The sequence below is a fragment of the Lottia gigantea genome (assembly GCF_000327385.1).
Source record: "Lottia gigantea unplaced genomic scaffold LOTGIsca_57, whole genome shotgun sequence".
NCBI classification, from domain to species: Eukaryota; Metazoa; Mollusca; class Gastropoda; family Lottiidae; genus Lottia; species Lottia gigantea.
In genome coordinates, this window is record NW_008709945.1 from 641,743 (window position 1) to 667,767 (window position 26,025).

Below are 26,025 nucleotides of genomic sequence, written 5' to 3' on the forward strand. Positions count from 1 at the left end.
TAACTAGTCCAAGTATATCTTCACAGCTATTAAGATCTGCGTCTTATGCTGTGATCCTTAACTGCAATAACCATTTTTCTTGTATCATGAAAGAATGTAAGTAAGTGCATGAATTTGATTGGATGTACACGAATTTCCAAATTTCTGTTTTCACCATAACTGTCAGTTTTTATTATGCTTTTAGACCACACTATGAATAAATTTGAAAGATACCAAAAAAAATCGGGACATAATTCAACCTTTAAGAGTATTTGCTCACCAAGCAATTTATTCTGTGTATTTTATCCGTTTATTGGATTTGACTCACTTATTTTTCTATAAACACCTCAAGAGACGAAAGTCAGGTTTCTCTAAAAAATGTTGCTATTCAAATTCATCAAAAATTGTCATTTCAGTCATGGGCGTTTTTATTTTTCCAGTTGAACTTAGACATTGGTACAATTTCATAAACAAACATCACATCATTTAAATATTGACTGATTGAGAGATTAAATCGATGTCAGTTAGCGGAAGTATCAAAATGCTGTAGGACTTTTAGTAGTTTGATGTCAATGAATTTACGTATTTTTGTTGACAGTACGATACAAAAAAATATTTTTACGGAACATGCCATCGCCGATTCAACACGACAGAATTATTTATATAAGGGACTGAGGTAATAAATGTTCATGTTCACTTGATCTTCAAACCGTCCAATCAACACGCTTCTACATAAGATTTGTTTTGTATATATGAACACGAAACTCGCGAGTGGTATACGAGTACTACCGAGTAACCGCTCTTCTATTAAATAATTTTGTTTAAATTTCACCACCTCTAATGGAACTAGTTATTTAAGCTAACCACTCTCAAACCTATTTGTTAAGAACTTGGTTAAACGGTCTAAGTAATTTTTTTTATTTTTTGCACTTTTCATTATATTTCAGGAATACTCTTCATCTTGTTGGTAATTGATTTACAAATTATAGTAAATATTAGTAAGGTGCTGTGTAAAGGGCAAGTGTAAACTTAGGAATTTCTTTCTTTTTTTTGCTTGGTTTATCAAGGTTGACGAATTTTGTCTTACCGAAATTGTGGGGAAACTCATTGTCATAGAATAGGAATTTACAGATTACAGGCGTCTGGAAATTGAGTTATGTAATGGAGTGTCACTGATACATGAGACCATATATATATGAAAGTTGGTGAAAATGAAACTTTCTTCATATTTCTAGCACTTTATTTCATTTTTTTTTGTCAAATTTATTCCTAAAACACCAATAACAAATTACAACAAAAATTTGTTTAAAAACATAAAAAAAAACACAGATTTGTATGATATCCCTTCTACTTCTGACACTACCTGATTCTTTTTTAATTGAATTAGCCAATTAATGCAGTACAATATATTGTAATCTACCTGGTTAATTGATATTAGCTGACAATTTGATACAAAAGCTATTTCAGGTAAATATCTAAATCTAAACTAAAAGAATTCAATGTTTTAATAGCCTACTAGAGTTACTGTTTTCAGAAAATTTAAAGACTTAGAAAAACAGTTGAAGAATCTAAAGGTAACAGACAGAAAAACTTTTCTCTTTAGTGAGATAAAAAGATCAATTAACCAAAATAAACTGTCTGTACATTACTAATACTCAAGCCAAGCCTTTCCTTTATCTTATTTCTAATGCTGTACATCAATGTAACTGTATACTAGTTCACATCTTCACAATGTCAAGCTATTACAAACTTTGTCTTATAGCCACTACACTTGTATCACAGAATTCAGCAATTTTAGTAGATTGTACTCTAGCGAAATCATTGAGTCTCATAGGCTGTATTCGGTAGCGTACAGTCCAATCAAATCGATAAATTCACAAACCTTTATGATACAATAATCGTAGCTATTGCAGTCAAGGTATAAGACACAGTTTGTAATAGCTTGACATTGGGAAAATGACTATTATCCCTACTGATCATACTTTTTCATTATCATTAGACAAGGTTAAAAGAAAGAAATTCCATATGCATTTTATGACTCTTAAAAATAAAAATCTGAAGTCATCTTGTTGAAAATTATTTTAACAATTTCATTTAACAGATATAAATTCATCTCTCGCACGCAGAAAATAACCCAGCTCAAAAAAATTACTATGGTTACATATTTAGTGTTTATAATGTCAGAGGAAGCATCCATACACTGTACACAAATCACTGTCTTCATAATCATATCACTGACATACGGTTCAGTTTCCAAAACGGACATAAAATTTACATTAAAGTCATATAGCTATAAAATTTTTATTTCACATAGGAGCTTCGTTTTCATCCACTCCTTCTTCATAGATTGGGTCTAGAGGTTCCTGCGTTAAAATCAGTCCCTTTTCATACAGAGCTGTTACAATATCTATTTTCAACTGTATATCATCTAATGGTAAACTGTCCACAGGGACATATTCGGGATAGGAATGGATCAGGAATTCCACTGCCGGTGCTGCCTGCAAATAGATTTATATAAGGTAGGTTTAGAGCTTAACCGTTTCAACCCAAGCGGCTGGTAAACACAACATTAACATTAACGTCATATGCTTTTACTTATATTACTTGGAGTTCAGGGTATATGACATTTTATTTCATTTACACTCAGGGTTCAAAGGGTTAAATACAAAACAATGGCCTATTTTCTTTATTTGAAATTGAGGTTTAGATTCATGCAAAGGTTATCTTGTGATTGATATAAGAGAAAAGCGAGGGTGAAAATTAAATTAAAATGAGCCGGGGAAAAAATAGAACCTTATCAATCTCTGTCATTGTTCAAAAAAAAATATGACACAACAAAGTAGACTTACAAGATCTTAATGTCTCTGATAAGCTCTTATCAAATCATTTGTAATAATCATGTCGAAAGAGAAAGGGGTGGAGCGTAAGAAGGGCAGGGGAGTAAGTGAGGGGAGTAGGAGAGGACGGGCAGTCGAGTAAGAAGAGGAGGAGGGGGGCATGAAATTGACATTTGAACTTACATCTATAGGTATATCCACATACTGGGGTTCGGTACCATGATAATATCGTAGATTCTCTAATGTATGATAAACATGTACTTGATCCATTTCCATTACCAATCTAAAGACAAGTAATTATTAACATGACATGACAGTAGATTTCTAACTTGAAACTCTGATGAATATTGTAGACAGCAAGGACTTAATGGTTTTTCGACTTGACCAAGGATACATATGAACTATATGATGGTTTCAAATCAACTTATCATTCTCATTTTAACTTTATACTTCATACAATGTTATCTTTACAACAGGTTAAAGGTCAAATAAAAAAAAGATACTTCAAGAAAGATTTATGAATTTGATTTACAACAAAGACAACACATGTAAATTTATAATTGTATGCAGGGTATGAAAGAAGAGCCAAGCCGTTTAAAATGGCAACTTTTGGTAAATGTTTCAATCATAGAGATTACTGTCTGAAATAGGATTTAGGCTATTACAATGTAAAAATCATACCTGACAGCTCCCTTCCTAATTATCTTTATCATTGTATCTGGTTCTATTTCTACCATACTAGTAACCTGTTGTCTTTGACTGTCCCATCTCTCTCCTGTACCATGGATACTACACGACTTCTCAGCTATCAAAATACATATCAGATGTACTGATCATTTATTTCACACAACATATTCTGGTTACAGATAACCATGCATTATTCAGAGTAACAACGAAATTTTGGAAAGCATACACAATTTAGTCACTTTTTAATTAAATTTCTAAATAGGTATGGTGCTTGGTTTTGTCATACACAATAACACATTATCACTAAATCAAAGAATAAATGGTAGCTAATGACGGAGGTTGAGTCATGTGACTGATAATAGCTTGAGCAGCTATACACCAAATTCAGCATGCAGTCTGGATGGATTGTAGAGAGGTTTTCTAAATTTTATTATCTGTGGCTTTTGAAAATTCACTTGTAGTGACTATCTTATAGAGAAGTCAGAACACCTCTCTACAACATCAGTAGTAAGACTTATTGTCCAGTTTAATAAAAGTCAATACATTCTGTATATTAATACATTAGGTTCAAATAACAATTTATCAACAAGCAACTTACATTCAGAGAGAACAGGTGGTAAACTATCATGGACAAACTGTCGTCCCATTTGATCAAAAGCTGCATCAACAGGAGCATGTTTCATTATACTTGTCATTAACTTCTCAACTTTACCCATTATAAACTGTCTTTCTGGGCTTTCCTGTTTCAGATAGAAAAATTTTGGATAATCTATGCCACCATGATCTGATACGATACCAGTAGCAGTGAAATAGCTCAGTCAATAAAGAGTTGTCCTCTGCTAGACTAGGATTAGGAGCTCTTGTTTAAGAAATGTAAGGAAAGGTAAGCATTATGTGAACATTTGGTCATAGGTTAAAAGTGTCTTACCTTATCTGAATTGACTACACCTGTGTGATGTAAATAATCTGTAGGTAAACCTTTCCTTAATTCTAAATCTTCTTCAAATGCTATTTGTAAAGCTCTTGGCATCAACTACAATATAGTAATCATAACTATATATAATTTTATATATACTAACAAACACAAAAACAAAACCCATACATACTAAGTAAATAACAATAAATGTGTTTACTAGACAAATTCACATCCAAAGAGACATGAATGCGATTACATTTGAAGAATTTTTGTTTTTGTTGAATTGAATCCAACAGAATATTCGATTTCAATTCTTGAATGTTCCTTGGATAGCACAAAAAAAGAAAGGAAAGGAATGGAGCTTTACGTCCTACTTTCTGCCTTGATAGCCCAACAGCAATTATTTTCATATGTTTATAAATTTAACAGAAAATACTAATCCATTTGTAAATATGAAAGATGGAGTTACCTTTTCAAAGAAATCATACCAAGAGTTTTTCTGGAAACAGGATACTGTGATATGTAAAGAATGTGTATCCTCTAGAGCTGTAGCCTGATGGATCGTACCACGGGGAAAATATAATAAATCACCAGCATCCAATACAATATTTAATATAGGTTCACCTATCTCTTCTTCACTAAAATTATCTATAAAGAAACATTCAAAATCTTTAATAATACTTTCTATTCAAATATTTATAAAGATATGATGGACGATAAAAAATTTTCATCTCTCGACTCCAAATTTTCTGTATATTGGACTTTGCATACATCACAGGCATGCTTTGAAATCCGTTCAATTGTACTTGTCCTCTTCAAAAAACAAGAAACACTCTTAGCAACCATTAAATGAAGGATATTCTTGCATCAGGATTATAGATAAAATGAAAGGAAGAAATCTTCCACCCCACTGCTAATATCAAGTTAAATCTAAAATAACCTACCACTTGAAAACCTTGGCAAAGTCCCGGATTCATTTCTGGAGAAAAACAAATTTAAAAGATGATTTATTACCATATAATACAGTACCTTAGTAGCAATATCCCATTAAGATAAAATTTCCATCAATAGCAATTCTTCTCCTTATAGATCACAAGTTTAAAACACTAGAAATCAAGGTGTACTGATACGAAGACATACAGATACAATGTTCTCTTGTAACACAGTTAGAAATGACTTTGTTGAACAAAATAAATTATTTACTCACTTGGGACTGTACAATTTCCAATTCTTGCGACCTTCTAATTGTAATATAAAAGCTTCTATATCATCGTAGTGAGGAGCAAAACCTTGTGTTCCTGGGGGTGTTAGGTATCTTAAATGTAAGTTATGAATTAAAAAATTAAAATATTTATGTCAATCCAAGATAAATTACATAAAAGATTGTTTATTATATGTATGTATAATGCAAAAAGAGATGATGAAAAAATAAATATTATACTCCTACCATCATAATAGACATGGCTGTATTCTTCAAAATAGAAAAAACAATTAAATGAGTAAGGTAGGCAAAAAAATAGAAATATGAAAACCATTGTTCCTTTTTTATTCGGAATGGCATGGCTTTATCAACAATGTATTATGGTAGGGCTGGGCGAATTTATATTGTTAGTTATTGCCTGATTAAAAAATACCCAAATATCGTCATATCCTGTTATATGGTAATTATCATGATATATCGTAAAAGTTTTGTCCAGATAAGATCAATTTTATCCAGTAACTTGATGCATTTTCATCATATTCAAGACTGGGGTGTTTTTAGAGATATTTATTGTTTTATGTTACATTTAAAATTTCTTGATCAAAATTTTGTTTCAAAAACCAGTAAAAAACAAACTTGAAAAATATCGCGATATATACCCATATCGTGATATATTAATGCTTAATATTGTGATATCAACTTGAACCAATATCGCCCATCCCTATATTGTGGCATAAATACTGTTATGGACAAAGAAATACTTACACATTGGCACCAGCACAAGAACCAAAGAACTCTTGTAAGACAGCTAGTAATTTCCACACTCTACGACTGTATGTTTGTGGGTTTAGTAATCTTACTGAACAACCATTCTGAATAAAAAAACACAAAATATAGATCTAGTAAATATTCATTAAGGATATATAATTAAATTGCGATACTGTGTAAATGATTTGATTGGATAACAGCGGTCACATGCATTCGGTTTATATCTGTGTAAAGAGAAAGTAAAATTAGGCTCTGCCCTATAACAGACTGCTTTTATCATTGACTTTGATTGACGTATGATAACAGTATTTTACAAAACTACCATGTGAAGTTCTATGACAATAAAAAAAAGTCTCGGGACCATTCTACAATACTAACAGAACTATTGTTAATCTAACTTTATAAGCACTCCAAGAGGCATAAAGTAGACATATTCCATTTGGATGTGGATTCATAGATTGGCTGACCAACGAAAAGTTTGCCTTGCCAAGTATCAATATAGAGTGCCAGATATAATAATTGCCAAATTAGTATTAATGGTATATGACCTGGTTTTCTAAAAAAATCCCAACCAACCTGATAGTAATCCCAGACAACTGGGGCATAGGCTCGACCAATAGGATTGTGTGTTTCTCGTTTACCATTCTCATAAGAGGTTATATCTAAATTAACAGAGTACTGAATATTCTCCTACAAAAGTAGATAAATATACGATTAGAAAACATTCTCAGAAAGTTCAAGAATGACTATTAAAAAAATTCAGTTTCCATAAAATCTCAAAAAACAAGGGGGATAACTCTTATCAAAGGATAGTGAAACAATTAACATGTAAATGAGTTTGGTTTTTTAAGACGAATTAGTGACATAGGTTAATAACCTTCTAATGCATAAGACATAAGAACCATATTATTTGAACTCATCTACTGAAAGTTTCTTTGATAAAAAGCTTAACCCATGCTATGGATGTCTACCCACCTGTCTTAGTATATGATCTAGTTCAGCTGTACTAAACCAACCATCATTATAATTAGCTATATGACGTTTAATCAATAATGGTTTCCTTTCCCACAATTCACTGTAATGAAAGATGCACATTAGAATTAACTACAATAAAAGAATGTGTCTACAAAAAGTGGAGACACACTCAAGCAATATTATTTACAACTTCAAATCCATCAAAATTTAGTCATTGTAATCTGTAACCTTAAGTTCAGCAAATAACCACAGACTGACAAAACCACTTCAGACTATTAATCCCATACATTCAGTACCTTGAGGAATCTACAGATTTTAACTTACTTGAAGAATCTATCTAATTTCACAGGATGTATGATGCATTCAAATAATTTCTTAGCTTCCTTAGAACTGTCAAACATATAGGGTAGTTTAGATGTTAATTCTAAATCTTTATTTGTGTCTTCTACATTATCCTGCAATAGTAATACATGCTAACAATTAACTAGCTTTCTCCATACAGTTTCCTAATGATGAAGAGTTCTGATTAAAATAATATTATACAGCAGTTTCAAACACTATTGAATGTAAAAATTCTTTGTCACAAGCCTAAATTTCCGAGAACCTCTCCCAGGATATCTTCAAATACTTCCACCTAAACAGTAGTTCATAAAATGCCAATGATGTCCTCTAATTTTTTCATTTCAAATCTTACTTCACTGTTCAGTTCTTCAGCTTTGTTTTCCTTCTTTTTCTTTTTGACAGGTGGTTGTGTTAACTCTGGAGATTCCAGCTGTCGTTTGGATGGTGAGGTGGTACGTGTAACACGTTTTGGAACTTTTAAGTCATCACTTGCCGTATTTTTACTCTTGATTGGTGACTTGGTGGATTCACTGGACTTCGATTTAACTGAAATATTAATCAAGTTTACTTCAAGTAAAAACTCATTCAAATTCTCATTAATTAAAATCAATGGTAAGGAGTCTAGTTCTTAAATTGTCTTTTAACTGTAATTAGCCAAGGAGTTTATAATTCATCCAGTTTTGGGCTGGTTATGGAAGATTTTGTTTTGAAATATCAACTTGATAAACTCTGTGATTCACTCTCTTACAAATGGGTGGTCCTTTCAGAATAATTATCTTACCTGGGGAGCTTTTTGATTTCTTACTGCCAACAGATTTGACGCTTGTAAGACTACCATGATCAGCACTCTTTTTTAGTCCAGTTAATTCTACACCATTGGAGACATTATCAGTTGAAATATACGGACTATCAGTCTGGGCATCTGGTAATACAGACGGACGACTTTTACCTCCTCTAAACGTACTTCTTAAACTTCCCCCTTTTAATGCTTTCTGAAAATAGATATAATTGCTACTGATAACCAATATCAGTTTACAGAGAGTAAAAATTAACTTTTTGACAAGCTGATGCTTAATTAATCATGTAATCCAAAGTATTTTGAGATTCAGTTGTCCCCATAGCAAGACACATCACATAAAATACCTTAAAATGTCAAACAACACCAACACAAGTTCAACTTGCATTCTGTTGACATTACCCTAAATTAACAAGTTGTTTATTATACTAACCAGTATTTTCTGTCCTTTTGTCGAAGATTCTTTCTTAACATCCCCAGGAACTGTGGGTGTACTTGATGCTCGTCGTAAAAAAGATTTTCTGATCTCTGTTTCCTCCAAGTCTCTACCACTTTCTTCTGTGGTCATGGCTTTAGTCTGGAAAAATAGAGTGAATAACCAAAATATACACAAGCTTATTACCTTATCTAATCGTTACATGGTGTGAAATAAATAAACTGGCTCCAGACAGGCCCAAGGTATGTTTACTCTCCTAAACATCTGATACCACTCTGCATTATGAAATACTTATTAACTTATGATTGATATACTTCCTCATGGGAAAAGTTCATTAACTGAACAGCTACCAATTTTTGGCCAAAATGTTGTTTTGGTTTTCAAGTTTTGTTTTGCAATTCGGATCGTTGTCGTCGTTAGTACTTGGTTTATTTATATTATGCATGCCAGATAATTGTAAATCAAATTGCGCTATGTTCAATTTCTCACTTACCCTCTTAGATTTGGCCGAAAACACTGCAAATGCAGACACTTTCTTCATGGTAAAATTATGGGTGAAAGTATCACCTTGAAATCATACAATGGGACTAAGCAAATATATGTTATGATTGAGGCAATTGAATTTTGCTATCAAATTGTTTCGTAAATAATCAGGAATATTTAATGGTAAATTGAAATCTGCACGCTTATCTGAAACCACACTTCATTAGTTCACCATTCAACCTATTGACAGAATAGAGCTTGAGGTCATGATTCAAATTTGAATGACGTATATTTTTATTTAAAAAAAATATATCTTTGCCAAAATGATCAACACATGGGCCGCCAACCGGAAGTTGATACTTCCAAATTGTCCAGTCCCACTGATATTTAAAAAATTGTTTTTGAACTCGCAATCACCACCTAACCGACTAAATGCAATAAATAGTAAGACGATGTGAACATTTTATGCATCAAAGTTGAAACCAAATACATTAATGTTGATAAATATGAAAATGAATAAAACTAAATCGATCAATCGGTTGATAGTTAATTTTTCTTTCGGCTGTTAAAAGGCAAAATACCGGAAGTTTACAAATATTCCAAAATGGCCGATAAATTATTTTTTTATAACATTTTTACGAAAACAAATGCTGTTTTTTGATCTTTAAGACAAAATTTTTAGATCAAACTATTAGAAAGTAAGTAACTAAACAGACTAGATCAAAATGAAAACGTTTAAATCGATGAGAGTTTCTGACTTTGATGAATTTGTAATTTATACTTTTCATTACCATGGAAATTATGTCAACAACATCTTAATTATACTTGTACTTCTTTAAAAAAAATTTTCTATGTCTCGAATTATAATCTACTTTTGTTATTTTATGTGACGTGCAGCTGGGTCGTATTGTGTATCATCTCAATAATATTTCAGATTAAAGTCATTTGCATTGTAAGTGATCAAGTCCAAGTCAAGAAACTAAAAACACTACATTAAATAAATAATAAAGCCATATACTATATAATTTACATAAATACCATTATGAATCTGGAAGATAAAGCTCAAGAGGTAAGCCTGGGACCCTTTTTTTTAATATCTGAGTATTTGAAAATTTATAAGAGTATTGATGATGCTTACCTTGTTTATCAGTAGATCGTGATCAAGATGAAGTGAATGAATATATTACATAAGATGTCATATGATATCATTTTTAAAGGATGGCATTGAAATTCCTTGAATTAATTGAATTCAGGAATTTTGTATTTTCAGGTACCACATTATATATGCTTATTTTAAGTGCAACTTGCTTATTTATGTCTCTAAGAGTTTCAATAATTTATGAGAGTAAATAACACTAGTTAACATTTGCATTTCATTGGTAGAATCCTGATCTAGCCCTCAACCTAAATTCTCTGGGAGATAATTCAGAAGAGTTCTATGTTTCATCAGAAGGAGAGTATGAGTATGAGAGTGAGGAAGAGGATGATGATGTCTCTATTACTAATTCTGGCATACTACATGATCAAAGTAAACCTAAGACAATAATTAAGCCTACTTCTAATGCAATGGGTGGAACGTTGGTTCCTTATGGTAAGTGGGTATGATTTGGGATCAGTCAATATATTGTAAAGATCACTAATGCCAAAGATCGTATCCATACATGTGACTAATAGCCAATGCCCCAAAATAACTGGCATATTGGCATATTATGCTTTGAAATGTGATAGACATTGTTATTTGTTGAACATTTGACCTACCTTGTCAAATTCATCTTCCTTAATGTTTCATTTCTGTCAAAAGCTGTGTAGTCTTTGTTCTCTTGGTTTGCATGTTCTGTGATAATATTTCCATAAATTTGTTTAAACAGAGGAAGAAGAGGAAATTGGAAGCGATGAAGAAAAGGATTTATTAAGAAATATCAAAGATGAAATTGAACAGAAAGTTCGAGAAGAAATGAAGAGTGAATTGGAGGTTTGAATTTTTTTTTTTCTTAGAGTTAGAGAGGGAATAAGAATTAGAATTTGACAAATTTACCTCCTTTTTTCCAATGTTATATTTATGTCTAGTCTTGTTTGAGTAGGGTGGGTAGGTTTATCTGAGGGCTTTTTGACCAAGTCATTCTCCTCTGATGGTATGAATAAGAGCATTACCGTCGTCAAATAACAAACAATTCTCACTGAAAGTTAGAAATCTTCTGTAATTTCTTTTCAGATGTATAAAGAGAAATTGAAAGCAATAGAAAATGGAGAAATTTTAAACAAAGATGAAAATAAGACCGATGATGATTTAAAAGATTTGGATCCTAAGATTAGAGATGGGTTATTAAAGATGAGAAAATTAGACAGAATCTTAAACAAAAAGGTGAAACGTGAGAAGGAAGTGAAAAGGGAAAGGGTTCTCTTGGAGAGGAGAATGAGAGAAGAGATTACAGAGTTGAAATCAGGAGGAAATCGTGAACACAAAGAAGTCAAGTCTAACACTGATAAATATTTATTATTAGCTCTTCCACCGAGTCATAATGAAGGTACATTTAGTCTTTCTTTTTAAATGGAAATAAATTTTCACGACAGTCTTTACTTCACTTTTTCAGTTTTCATATTGATATTTCATGTCAGGTTTATTTGCCCTATTAAGAGGGGGAAAAAGTGAGGCCATTTAACTTCAAGTCACTGTGAAATACACAATACACTTCTCATAGAGCAAAGAGTATTGAATTTAGGACAGTCTTAACATTTTGAGCAAGAAATTGAAATGTTTATTTCCCTGTGATTATTTCAGGAGTAATAGTGGATGAACCAGAAGTAACACCAGTATTTCAAACTCAGATTGACGAATCAGATTTGACCAAACAAAACAATGAGCAGGATAAGAGTACAACACCAGAAAACGACGCTGGCGAGTCAGTCAGTGGTGATAAAAAGAAAAAGAAGAAGAAGAAAAAGGATTTTATTAAAAGGAATAAAGAGGTAAAATTCTTTATTTTTTGGATTTCTGATACACGACACACTTTATGCTATAAAAAATAAATTGTGATGATTTGATGATGATTTTTTAATCAAGCAATGATATGATTTGATTAATTGCAAGATTGTTGAGATAGTAGCCTACAAGGTATTTTTTATATGTTATCCGTATCATGCTATAAAGTTATATTTTAACCATTGAAATGAATAAAAGCATGTACAAATGTTTTATAATTTTCTGATAAAATATTCCACATTGATCAATTTATGATCTATGCACCGTATTTCAGTTAGCAGGTCAGGCTGAAGAAAGTATCGCAATGACTGAGGAGGAAAGGAAAAGAGTAGCAGATTTATTGACAGATATAGAAACATTACCGGAGGAAGTTGACTTGGATGATTCTAGTATTATTATGGTGAGACAATGTCAAATGAAATACTGGCATTTTTGTTTCTTTTTGATACATTTACTATGTTAAACCTATGGTATCATGCTTGAAATGGCTGTTAAAGCAGATATCTATGTTGAACCTTTGAATATTGGCTGGAGACGGAATCCATTGTCATATAAACCATGAACTCTGTGTAATATAACTTACAACTAATTATTAAGCAAATGGACGTTAGAATGGCTGCTTTTGTCAGTGATGCAGATTGGAGGGACTGACATGTAAAAAGTGACGTGTCATTTGGATGGGATAATAAACCGAGGCTCTGTTTTCTACAGGTTATACACGTTAAGTTCCCTCGACAGTTGGAAATCGAAAAAGATTAGCCTATTGCTGCTGTCCTGACAAAATTTGCCTCATTGCACACTGCATTGCATCTTCATTAGTACATTAACCCATTAACCCAGGTGAAGAAAGGTAGGACATAAACCTCCATTCATTTTATTTCATTATTAATTTTAGACTGAAGAGAATCCATATCAGATTACAGTTCACTGTGGAGATTTCCTACAGAGTAATATTGAACTGCGTTCACTAGCTAATATTGACAGTCAGTTGAAACACATTCTACCAAGTGATGAATATGACTCATTGGTTTATACACCAGTCACACAGGTTGGTATCTATATCTTAACCTTTCCCTCTCACTGGTATGGCATGAGATTATCACCATATACATACTTTATACTATTTTCAATACAATTTATTATCGTAAGCAGTTGTGGTCTCCAGATGTTTAAAGGTACTGTAATAGGGAAGGGACTGTAGTGAGGTTGGTCACAGTGTTGGAATCTTGATGTTTTTAGATTCTTATCTCAGTCTGCCTGTTTCAGTAAAGAGACCTTGGATATTCCCATTATTCCAGGCAAGCAGACAATAAATCGGTATGGATAATCTGGGAAAGTTTGGCCAAATTGTTAATTTTTGCTTTCTTTCAAGTTTTCCACTTGCAGTAGGTTCTCTGTACAATTCATTAATTTATTTCATAATACATTTTTTTATCTTTTCATTTTTCTATTTTTCACTATTTTTGGAATGGAATGTTTGCATGTTTCACTGCTTTATTTCTTCACAGTCAAGATTATTCACAAGAGTTGATGTAAAATCGTCTGTGTTAGATTTTGAAAAATATGGAGAACGAAGTTTGATTGAAACAAAGGAGCAACGTGAAATGAAAGAGAAATTAAAACATATTGAAGATGAATTAGCAGCATTTCATAACCCCAGAGAAATGAAGGTAACATAAGGAAGACTGGAATAATTTACACCCCAAATTTTGCAAATGAATTCCTCTAAATATACACATACATAACAGTAATTATCAAAACATGCATAGGGAAAGGATCCAACCTTAAACACTTTCATCGTACACTAATTCAGAACATAGGATAAAAAGGTGTAATCGGTCTAATTTTGCAAGGCCTGGTTAGTCTGGTCCAGTTTGATATGTTTGCAGTAGATTGAATATTGCTTCAAAAAAGCATAATTAAAACAAAAGTTACATCACAAGCTATTGTTAGTGGCATATTTTCAATGATTCAATATTTTTTCATCTGAGCTCCAACCCCAAACATATATACCATTGTATTTTGTAGTTGGAGTCACCAAGTTTAACAGGAGACCAACTGAATAAATTATTAGATCAGTGTGTTCGATCAATGTCAAGGTCGTCCTGTGTGACTGACAATTACACCCTGCCAGATACCACACCTCAGTATGTAACCTAACATTTTTTAAGTGTTGCTTGTTCATCAACCAAGGAGTCTGGTAATCAATATTGATCTATTGTGCTAATATATTCATAACCCATATTCTTGAAAAGATCTTAGCGTCCTAGTGCGTAGATCGTTGCGAGAATATATGGCCAGATTTTCCACCTGTCAGTGATGCAGTCCAAGGATGATTAACCAAAGTCTGCAAATCAATTAAGAGTTAACATTGCCACTCTGTCCTGGTAAGATTTCACATATTGCACACTGCATAGTGTTTTAGATATATGGAAAAATTATAACTCATATAGATATTAACAATAAACTTTATTTACAGATCCGAACAAACAACATCACGGTCTAGTATCTATGACAACCCTCCTGTTTTATCACATGATGTTCTCCAGAAGCTACTGTCTGAGGCTTATTGTCCAATTAGCACCAAGCTTTCATCAGTAGCAGAATCTGAGGAATATGCTACTAATTCAGGTTGGTTCCATAAACACTTCCACTCTTAAGTTATCAAAAAATGAATTGAAGTAGCAATTAATTTTCTATCTTTTGAAGATGTTCTATATAATATTTTTAAATGACCAATTAATTTACAAAAGGTCAGTTTATGGTTTTGACTATTATTGTGGATTAAACGTGGTGTTGAAATGAAAATTTAAATCCTATAACAGATAATGAGCAGAGAGGCTGAACTCTTTTCAATACAATTCAGATGTTAATATTGTGTCTGTTCTGTTAACAAGCTCCATTGCACTGTTCATGTGCACAAATACTGAGATAAAATATATGACTTATAGAAATTTCCTTAATAAAGAAATATCTGAATAGTTAGTTTTTAGAAACTGAGAAATTTGGAATGAATTTGTCATTGAATTGTTTTTTCATTGAAGATGGAGAACTGGAGCCGATATTAGCAGAAACATGGAAACTTGTAGCTGAGGCTGAGATTGATGATGACAAGGATATTGGAAAATTGACATTTGATGGAAAGTTGACAGAAGACACAAACTGTGACAATTCTAAACCAACTAATCAGTATAGCCAGAATATCTATTCTGCATCCAAGGACAGTTATAAACCCGAATATACAAAAAAACGTCCATTTTTACCTGAAATTAATAAAAGTCCATTTCTGATCTCCCAGGGATTGAATAATGAATCACAATCATCGAACCGTCTAAAGAATTCATCTGAACATTCGTCAATAGAAATCATATGTAATAGTTTAAAAGACTCCAGTATTGTATTAGAATCATTCTCTGAGTGTGGCAGTGAATCTGGGGACTTAACTCCTACCCCAGGTGCTTGTGATTCGAGAGACATTAATCCTGTACCCCGACCTCCGTCTGTGGACAGACCATCATCCAGTCAAAGTTTTCGTTCTTTACGCACTCTGACCCCAAGTTAAGACTTCAATAAATTCAAGGAATGTTGTGTAAAATTTTATTTATATTGGTGCAAATATTTTGTGATATACTTTTATTTAAGTGTTATAAATATGTTCTACGGGCTAATGTTTCACAATCAAACAAAAAGACCTATCTTTAAGGCTTGTCAAGATATGACTCTTGAAATGTCATTGGCACAGGCCAACACACAGATAGCCCAGAAAATCAGGCCCTACCAGTGCCTAGGATCTTATATACGTATTGGCACGTTCAAGGCCAGACATAAAATATCACTTTTCAAGTTATTGAAAATTTTCACCAAAACAAAAGCTAACTTTGATAACTTTACAAAGCTGACCCATTAATGAGTCCATCAAGACATAACCAGATATTCTTCAATGTTCCTGTGCCCCACACAGTACCACAATCGAGGGGTAGACTTGTTTAGTTTGTACAACTCAAGTCTATCCATCGACTGTATTATAGTTCTATGTGGGGCTGTACCGAAATCCTATCAGTATATCACAGGTCGGGCCATATTTGTCAGACTATTTCTCAGATAGGCTTATTAACTTTGATTTGGCTCTAAGTCTCAGCTGACAAAAAATAGACTTTTTCTTGGCTTCTATAGAAGTGTAATGAAATATTGATAAAGAGATATTTTCTTTGTATTAGTCTGCAGGTTAATTAACATTGTATCACAAATACAGGTTTTGACAGGGTCTTAACCCCGAGGAAGTATGACGAATGGGGGTGTGGTTTGGACACGATGGTTTATTAACAACAGTGTTGAAAGGAACAGTAAAAATTAAAACAGGAGTTCAGAGCTACATTTTTATCAATAAAAATATGTGCTTTTTGTGAAGAATTGTAGAGAAGATATAAGTTTTCACAACAAGTGTGTGACCTTTCTGTATTTGTTCTACTCATTTGTTGCTGTCTGAAACTACTTGAAATATAAGAGTTATCTCCCTTTACATGGTTTACAATATTATTAAAATCCAAGATGGCAGCCCCCACAACACACATGTAACATTGTAAACAAAGATATTAATTCAGATACAGATTAGATTAATTAAAATTAAAATGTATATGTTGCAACAAGAAGTGAGCTTAGCGACTGGTGATTTTTGTTTATCTACAGGTAAGTGACAATGTAGAATCGTAGCAGTAACTCCTAGCTTACCCTCCTGCAACTCAGACCACACTCAACTTATCCACTTCCTCTGTCCACTGCCAACACTGTAGGCCTACAGTCTACACTTAAATGCTTGGCGCAAAAAATATTTCAAATAAAAAATTCAATTGCATGAATGAATGAACAATTCTCCTCTGTAAAATCTTTATTTTTAACTAATAATGTCTTCTTTGGTGAAGATTTTCATCAACCTGTAGACCAACTCAGTTCATGGACAGTATATATTCTCTATCAGATCAGAGACTTTCAACCACTGTAGTTGACATCATATCGATCTTTTTTTTCGCGTTCACAGTCACAGGTTGCCATACAGTCAACTAACCTAATTTCCTGCTAACCTATTTTTCGTGCATCTCAAGAAATGATTGATAATTTACATGATTGTGCGACCTCGCGTGGCCTCCGCATTTGCTTGTTTTGATAAACATGGGTAATCTCTACAATGTCAGCTTACAGCTAGTAGAATGAATCCAGTAGTTACAAGCAAGGTAAAATGTATTATTGTTTACTTTGACAAATACAAAATGGCAGATTCAAGTTATTACCAAAAGTCGACATTTTTTATTGACCGAATTTCCTTATTATCCCATGCTGTAATCGGAATTCCAAGAGTCGTCTGCTAGAATGTAGTCCAATGAATGAAGTCACATGATCAACTTGCGGATTCCATGTCAGCAGAAAAATTCTATATATTCTTATGTTGTTTCAATGATTTTTAGCAATAAATCACGCTACTATCTTATTTTGTCAGTCTCTATTTTTTCTTTAAATCTTTGAAGGAATTGTCACGAGTTATAATGAATTGATATTAAAGTTAAATACTAAGAGAAGTTAATTACACCAATGGATATCCATACAATGTGTTTTTTCTCGACTTATTTACAGATCAAACATTGTACACGAAAATAGGTGACGCATTTTGCCGCCGTTGTCGAGTTGGTTACTCATAAAATATGGGTCAAAGTGAGGGATTCATAAAAAAAATCGAAACAAACCAATTTTAATTATTTTGTAGAATATCTGAGGAAACTTCTCAGATATAATAAAAAAATTTCATTTGATGAAATTTGGTGTTGAATCCTTATATGCACGAATATAGGTTACACTACCGTATATAGATATTTAATACTGATCTATGTTCTCCTTTTTACAACCAAAAAACAATTAAAACTAGAACTGTTCTAATAACAGTACTGATGCAGGGCGTGTTACAACATTCAGGTACATATGAAGATGGTCTATTGCAATTACATTGATGTAAATACTTTTCTGCATCTCTAAATTCAAATATCCAAAAGTGCCTAGAGTTTAATGTATATTGACTAGGAATAAAAGAATGTTTGTCAATTACAAAGACCAAGTTTGATTAAATCCGGATAAGAAATAAGAAATTTGGTAATACGCATGCGCACAACAAAAATTCGTTATTTCCATCGAATTTATAATTGGATTATACACATACATACCAAGTTTGATTAAATTCGAATAAGAAATAAGAAAATTGGTAATGCGCATGCGCAGAACAAAAATTCAATATTTTCATTAAATTTAGAATTGGATTATACACATACATACGAAGATTTATAAAATTCTGACAAGAATTAAGAAAGTTGGTAATGCGCATGCACACAACAAAAATTCAATATTTCCATCAAAATCAGAATTCGATTATACACATACATACCAAGTTTGGTGAAAATCGGATAAGAAATAAGAAAGTTGATAATGCGCATGCGCACAACAAAATTCAATATTTCCATCGAATTTATAATTGAATTATACACATACATACCAAGTTTGGTGAAATTCGGATAAGAATTAAGAAAGTTGGTAATGCGCATGCGCACAACGCAAATTCAATATTTCCATCAAAATCAGAATTCGATTATACACATACATACCAAGTTTGGTGAAATTCGGATAAGAAATAAGAAAGTTGGTAATGCGCATGCGCATAACAAAAATTCAATATTTGCATCGATTCAGAATTTGATTATACACATACATACCAAGTTTGGTGAAAATCGGATAAGAAATAAGAAAGTTGATAATGCGCATGCGCACAACAAAAATTCAATATTTCCATCAAAATCAGAATTCGATTATACACATACATACCAAGTTTGGTGAAAATCGGATAAGAAATAAGAAAGTTGATAATGCGCATGCGCACAACAAAATTCAATATTTCCATCGAATTTATAATTGAATTATACACATACATACCAAGTTTGGTGAAATTCGGATAAGAATTAAGAAAGTTGGTAATGCGCATGCGCACAACAAAAATTCAATATTTCCATTAAAATCAGAATTCGATTATACACATACATACCAAGTTTGGTGAAATTCGGATAAGAAATAAGAAAGTTGGTAATGCTCATGCGCATAACAAAAATTCAATATTTGCATCGATTCAGAATTTGATTATACACATACATACCAAGTTTGGTGAAAATCGGATAAGAAATAAGAAAGTTGGGAAATTAAGTGGGGGTATCCCTTTTATGTGCTTCCGTAAGCTCAATTTACAGTATAACATGGTTCAATCCACCAAGGAGCTTATTCATATACTATAACTGGACGTAAAACATGTATTATTAAAATAATATAAAAGAGAGGGTATCTTTAAAACAACTGAAACTTTGATTTCTATTGGGGTTGACAGCCAGGTTAATCTAATTAGCCGATTTATATAATAATAGCCGCATGTTAAGTGAATGGGACATTGAATTTGCATGTAAAGCATGCATGTTATATATCATTGGAAAGCGCAGGATCTCAGCATTTTGAATTCGACAGAATTATTGCTCTACGTCTAATAGGGCACATGTGAGGACGCTTTAAAGATGCAAACTCAACTTTAAGTGACACCCATAAAACCGAAACCACGTGTTGGACACAAAAAATATTAGCATCATGTAAAAGCTGAAGTCAATAGTAAACATTAATGTAAATATCAACGTCATCCGAGGCCAAGTTCCTTTGATAGACGCGTTCAAAGTTTTAAGGAAATTGCAACATTTCCTTTAATGTGACTTTGACATCATCAAATGCCACATGAATTGAAACCATTTATTAAGTGCATTAATAATCTGAAAGTGGTATGGCGCTAAGTCAATTAGGGTTTGAGATACAGCACTGCAAAAATGCCAAATAGACCATAGTTAGACCCCTATAAAATCAGAAGTTGTTGTTAGACCCCAAAGGTCAAAAGGTCACAAGAAGGTCAAGGGCAGCCTTTATCACCATGGTCAATATAAAGGTCATCAAAGGTCAAGGTCATGAGTTATAAGCCTTCAAACTCTGAAAAAAAACATCAGGTCGTATAAAAAAGGCAAAACCGAAATTCAAAATTATGCTTCCCATTTTTTGTAGACAGACATTAAACGTATTGTATGACACAAAAGATACACAAATCGAATGATAAATGGCCTCTGAATAGCAATTTCTGGAAAATGAGGCAAATGAAAATGGCGGCCTACATGTTACTTCCGGTGCGATTTTTTTCAGTTTAGTAAGTTTGTATTTAGGCTGGTACTATAGTGCATATGTTATTTTGGACATAACTCAATTTCACCGGAAGTGATACCACCGGAAGTACTAACATCGAAACCGGAAGTGATAATAAAAATTTTAAATGTGTGCTTTAATTCCACTATGCTGGCAGTCTACATCATGTAAGTTTCAAGACAATCCACCAAATAACAACCAAATTGTATTTTCTGATTAATTACGGCAAAAAAAAGTATTGAACGAATTTTCGAAAATCGAAAATTTTTCAACTAATATCATTTGTCTTTTGTTACAAGAAATACGATGCAGAAAACGCGATCAAAATCGGTTGATAAACACGCCCTCTAGAGTCCATTTTCCGTTTGTTGCAATTTTGCGTAATGTTGCTCAGAAAATTTTCGTTTTACATTTAAACTGTGATTAGCCACGAGTTACAAAACGCCATGAAGTCCGTTTTCCCGTACCTGTTGCAGTTGCCGAGAAAACCGGCCTGCCGTAGACGAAAAAAAAAAAAAAAAAAAATCAATAAGAAAACAAAGCAGGGCGTTCGCTTACGAATTAGAATTTTAGGTCTGTTAGTCATAGCTGACTAATGAGTTTCTCTTACAATTTCATTACAGGCTATTGTGCCACTGTCTGGCTTGTCATCCCCTCAGCTTTTTGAAACGATTAATATTTCTGTTATATAGACTGTTATGAAACATCTGGACTTGAAATAGTTATTGATCATTTTACAGGAAAATGTATTGATTAAAATTATCCTTGTTTCACTATCATTACAACATTTAGATTGTGACAACAAAGAGGAATCACAGCTACTCAAGTATTTTAGGCAAGGTCTCTATGAGGATGTGCTTGGCAGTAATTTCGGACGGAAAATTTTAAAAGAAAACAGCTCTACTAAAGATGATTTGGTTTCTATGGTGAAATGTAATATTGATAGTGTATTAAGTTCTACAGATAATAAACAACAAGTGTAAGTAGAAAATTTGAAATACATGTATATTGTGCTGTTTGTGCCCAATTAAAATAAGATTAGAATTTCATTTTGTAATTACTTATTTGTATCAGTCTACATTGTAATCTAACCAGATTCATATGCCATTCATGTAGGCGTGTTCTGGCATGTATTGATGCTCACGGTGGACATACCCGCTACTGACTTGACTTTGTGACGTGTGGTGTGACATTTCCCGTTGTTTCTGTGATCAGTGCTCTAACGAAATGTTCTTTTTTCGACCCTACCCATCTTTAATAGCTTGTCATATTGGTTGTACAGATTTTATTGAAATGAAATTTTTGTACAGATGTTGTGAAAGGATTTCTCAAAAGCATAACACCAATCCTAAACTTCTGCATTGTTTAGTTTTTCTTTTATGTCGTTGCAAACAGGTGGTATCGTTTCTTTTGGACACTAGTTTAGTTCGTGAGCAGGATTGTAGTTAACAGTTTTCAACTGATTCTGATGAAACTTGGTGTGATCATTGGAATTGATAAGATCTCGGACAAGTTCTAACTTGACACATTTTCGATGAACGGTTTTTGAGTTATTGCCCTTGACTTTGTTAAAATGCGTTGAAATTTGTTAAAAATAGTTCGTGAGCAGGATTGAAGCTACAGTTTTCAACCGATTCTGATGAAACTTGGTGTAATCATTGGAATTGATAAGATCTCGGACAAGTTCTAACTTGACGCATTTTCGATGAACGGTCTTTGAGTTATTGCCCTTGACTTTGTAAAAACACGTCAAAATTTGTTAAAAATAGTTTGTGAGCAGGATTGAAGCTACAGTTTTCAACCGATTCTGATGAAACTTGGTGTGATTATTGGAATTGATAAGATCTCGGACAAGTTCTAACTTGACGCATTTTCGATAAACAGTTTTTATACGCCCACATGAATATGTGGTCGTATATTGTCGTCGCCCCTGTCCGTCGGTCCGTCCGTCAACATTTCTTGTGAGCACTATAGAGACTACAGTTTTTATCTGATTTTCATAAAACTTAGTGTGATGCTTAAGATTGATACGATCTCGGTCAAGTTCGAATTTGACATATTTTCGATGAACAGTTTTTAAGTTATTGCCCTTGACTTAGAACGCCTTGAAATTTGTTAAAAATTGTTTGTGAGCAGGATTGAAGCTACAGTTTTCATCCGATTCTGATGAAACTTGGTGTGATCTTTGGAATTCATAAGATCTCGGACAAGTTCTAAGATGATGCATTTTCGATGAACGGTTTTTGAGTTATTGCCCTTGACTTTGTTAAAACGCATTGAAATTTGTTAAAAATAGTTCATGAGCAGGATTGAAGCTACAGTTTTCAACCGATTCTGATGAAACTTGTTGTGATCTTTGGAATTCATAAGATCTCGGACAAGTTCTAACTTGACGCATTTTCGATGAACGGTTTTTGAGTTATTGCCCTTGACTTTGTTAAAACGCGTTGAAATTTGTTAAAAATAGTTCATGAGCAGGATTGAAGCTACAGTTTTCAACCGATTCTGATGAAACTTGGTGTGATCATTGGAATTGATAAGATCTCGGACAAGTTCTAACTTGACGCATTTTCGATGAACGGTTTTTGAGTTATTGCCCTTGACTTTGTTAAAACGCGTCGAAATTTGTTAAAAATAGTTCGTGAGCAGGATTGAAACTACAGTTTTCAACCGATTCTGATGAAACTTGGTGTGATCATTGGAATTGATAAGATCTCGGACAAGTTCTAACTTGACGCATTTTCGATGAACAGTTTTTGAGTTATTGCCCTTGACTATGTAAAAACACGTCAAAATTTGTTAAAAATAGTTTGTGAGCAGGATTGAAGCTTCAGTTTTCAACAGATTCTGATGAAACTTGTTGTGATCATTGGAATTGATAAGATCTCGGACAAGTTCTAACTTGATGCATTTTTGATGAACGGTTTTCGAGTTATTGCCCTTGACTTTGTAAAAAATTTGTTCGTAAGCACAATAGAAGCTACAGTTTTCAACCGATTCTGATGAAACTTGGTGTGATCATTGAAATTGATAAGATCTCGGACAAGTTCTAACTTGACGCATTTTCGATGAAATGTTTTTGAATTAATGCTATTAACTTACGAAAAACGTGTCAAAATTTGTTTGTGAGCACAATAGAAGCTACAGTTTTCAACCGATTCTGATGAAACTTGGTGTGATCATTGGAATTGATAAGATCTTGGACAAGTTTTAACAAGAGTTATTTTTTATGAACATTTTTTTAGTTATTGCCCTTGACTTAGTTAACACATGTCAAAAGTTGCTTTTTGCCATTGATTAGAGCTATGTGATTTAATTGTTTGTTGTATTTGGGTTATTGATATTGATTTTAAAAAATTTTGTGGAATTACTCAGCATAAATAATTTCTTCAATATGAGAAAATTCGTACTTTAGTCACTAAAGACTGATTTATTATTTCTGACAGCTGCCAGTGGGCGTATGTTACCTTGCAACGCAAGCTATCTTCATTTTCATAAATGAAATTAAGGGAATCCATTTTTTTATACTGATGAGATATTAAAATTTTCAGAGAGTTTGATGTTTTGTTGGTTGGAGCAGCCAGTTTACAATTATTTATCCAGAATAATTGGTTAGGACCTGTTACATCACAACCTCCTACAGATTTTATACAGAATCAGTTTATAGCTCAGGTTTGTTTGAAATTTAATAAGTCTTCAGAACTCGTTATTGTTTGACAAGCTACAAAAACATTTTTAAAGCTTGTGGACCTAAACAGTAAGAGAATTGCTTAAAAAATGAGACTTGCTATCACGAAAACCTAATTCTATTCTTTAGTCATGGCACATTGTTAGTCCAACTTTTTTATTGACCAAGTATGAGACTTTAAATTTTATGTCCATTTTAAATCTGGATTCTATCTAAATTAAGAGTAGTCTATCTAACAAAATTGACTAGCTAGTTATAGTATAGAAATGAGGCGCTATCTGGAAGATATGCATCTTACTTACTCTGCTTAAAACCAGTAATGATAAAGAATTGTGGTTAACAATTTGATATTTTCCTTATCTAAATGAGATGCGTGTTGAAGATTATATTATCTCTTGCAAGACCTGACCTTGAATATAAGCTCGTAAGGATATATTGTTTTGATAACAATTTAACTCTTTTCCTTAGTTAGATGAGAAGTGTATAGAAGACTTGAGTATTGATGGTGAATCAGTATATCTGTTAACAAGATATTTACCATACCTATATATTTCATATATTATATTGAACCAATGTCAAGACAGCTTTACATCTCTGAAGGTACATAGTTTAATTTATGCCATGATTTACCAATCAAATCAATCAAAAAAAAAGATTGTCTTCATTCAAGCGCTGGCACAAACAGTGTTTAATTAAAGTATCGCATCACAGTTTGCGATTCAAAATGACCTTTTTTGCGATCCAATATTTCCTACGTTAAAATTTATCAAAACAATTTGCGAATCAAATCAAATTGTATATTTAAAGGTTTATTACTGATACATTTTAAATTGCAACCGATTTTTCAACTCCTTTTAACTACATTACCAGATATCACAGTTATAAAGTTATCAATTAATAAATATTGAAACATTGAAGATAAATTTTTAATATCTATCCCATTATATAATATCACTTTACCTATCATATCATGACCCTCTTATAGCAATACCTAGCACTATTTCAATCACTATTCATAATATTTTTTGAAGTCACAGTGCTCTTGCTACATGCTACCATTCTGATATATACCTATATAGCTTGTGGCGTTGCAAGGATGATGATGATCAACTTTTGTGATAGTCAAACAATTTTTCATTTATCAAAGCACGAGGCCTTTAATATTGGTATCTTAGCAATGAAAAAAAGATTTGCTTTATTTGTGCAAAGTTTATCTTTGTTGATTCATATTTTAAATGTGCTAGTTGTCAACAAGTTTGCTCCTGCTTGATGTCTATGTAATAAGATGTTCATATAATGCATTCTAGAAATTTGAAAAATATTTCTTAATGGGCCTATCCCACATTTTGCCCTATTGGAACATTTTTGGGTAGGACTTTTTTATGATTGCTGAGATCAGACTTGTAAAATATCTGATGTACTGACTGATATCTAATATTTCAATAGAAGATTTGAGAGAGGTTAGGTATGTTACATTCTATGTAATATAGTTATTAGTCAGGCTGTTCAGAAAAAATTGTCTTTTGACTCCACAGGAAATTTGGTAAAACAAAACATTTCGTGTGGGCGTATGAAAATATATTAAAAAACTGATAAAGGAGGTTTAAGTGTGTGCTATCTTAAAATGGCATAGATATAGCTTTGAATAATCTTATGTTATCTTGTATTGATGTCAGGTATACTA

General features: G+C 32.6%; 3 protein-coding genes across 3 annotated transcripts; 2 read left to right on the top strand and 1 right to left on the bottom strand.

The window, feature by feature from the left end:
• Window positions 1–1,986: 1,986 nt before the first annotated feature.
• LOTGIDRAFT_194127 (hypothetical protein) lies at window positions 1,987–7,785 on the bottom strand. Its single transcript, XM_009063341.1, has 12 exons — window positions 7,688–7,785; window positions 7,364–7,463; window positions 6,965–7,078; window positions 6,386–6,492; window positions 5,627–5,734; window positions 5,364–5,398; window positions 4,889–5,067; window positions 4,432–4,536; window positions 4,102–4,243; window positions 3,498–3,621; window positions 3,000–3,099; window positions 1,987–2,477 (listed from the first exon to the last, which is right to left on the bottom strand). Exons 1-12 carry the CDS (start codon window positions 7,762–7,764, stop codon window positions 2,286–2,288), a joined length of 1,383 nt encoding a protein of 460 aa, XP_009061589.1. The 5' UTR covers window positions 7,765–7,785; the 3' UTR covers window positions 1,987–2,285.
• A 2,224-nt stretch (window positions 7,786–10,009) lies between these two features.
• On the top strand, window positions 10,010–16,065 carry LOTGIDRAFT_234939 (hypothetical protein). Its single transcript, XM_009063342.1, has 12 exons — window positions 10,010–10,118; window positions 10,355–10,489; window positions 10,804–11,011; window positions 11,289–11,392; window positions 11,633–11,945; window positions 12,200–12,387; window positions 12,675–12,800; window positions 13,296–13,448; window positions 13,909–14,070; window positions 14,429–14,547; window positions 14,880–15,031; window positions 15,445–16,065. The coding sequence occupies exons 2-12, from the start codon at window positions 10,463–10,465 to the stop codon at window positions 15,960–15,962; spliced, it is 2,070 nt and encodes a 689-aa protein (XP_009061590.1). The 5' UTR covers window positions 10,010–10,118; window positions 10,355–10,462; the 3' UTR covers window positions 15,963–16,065.
• Window positions 16,066–20,412: 4,347 nt separating this feature from the next.
• Window positions 20,413–25,037, top strand: LOTGIDRAFT_234940 (hypothetical protein; the record flags this gene model as incomplete). Its single annotated transcript, XM_009063343.1, has 4 exons — window positions 20,413–20,820; window positions 21,446–21,632; window positions 24,205–24,325; window positions 24,810–25,037. Exons 1-4 carry the CDS (start codon window positions 20,781–20,783, stop codon window positions 25,035–25,037), a joined length of 576 nt encoding a protein of 191 aa, XP_009061591.1. The 5' UTR covers window positions 20,413–20,780.
• Window positions 25,038–26,025: the final 988 nt, after the last annotated feature.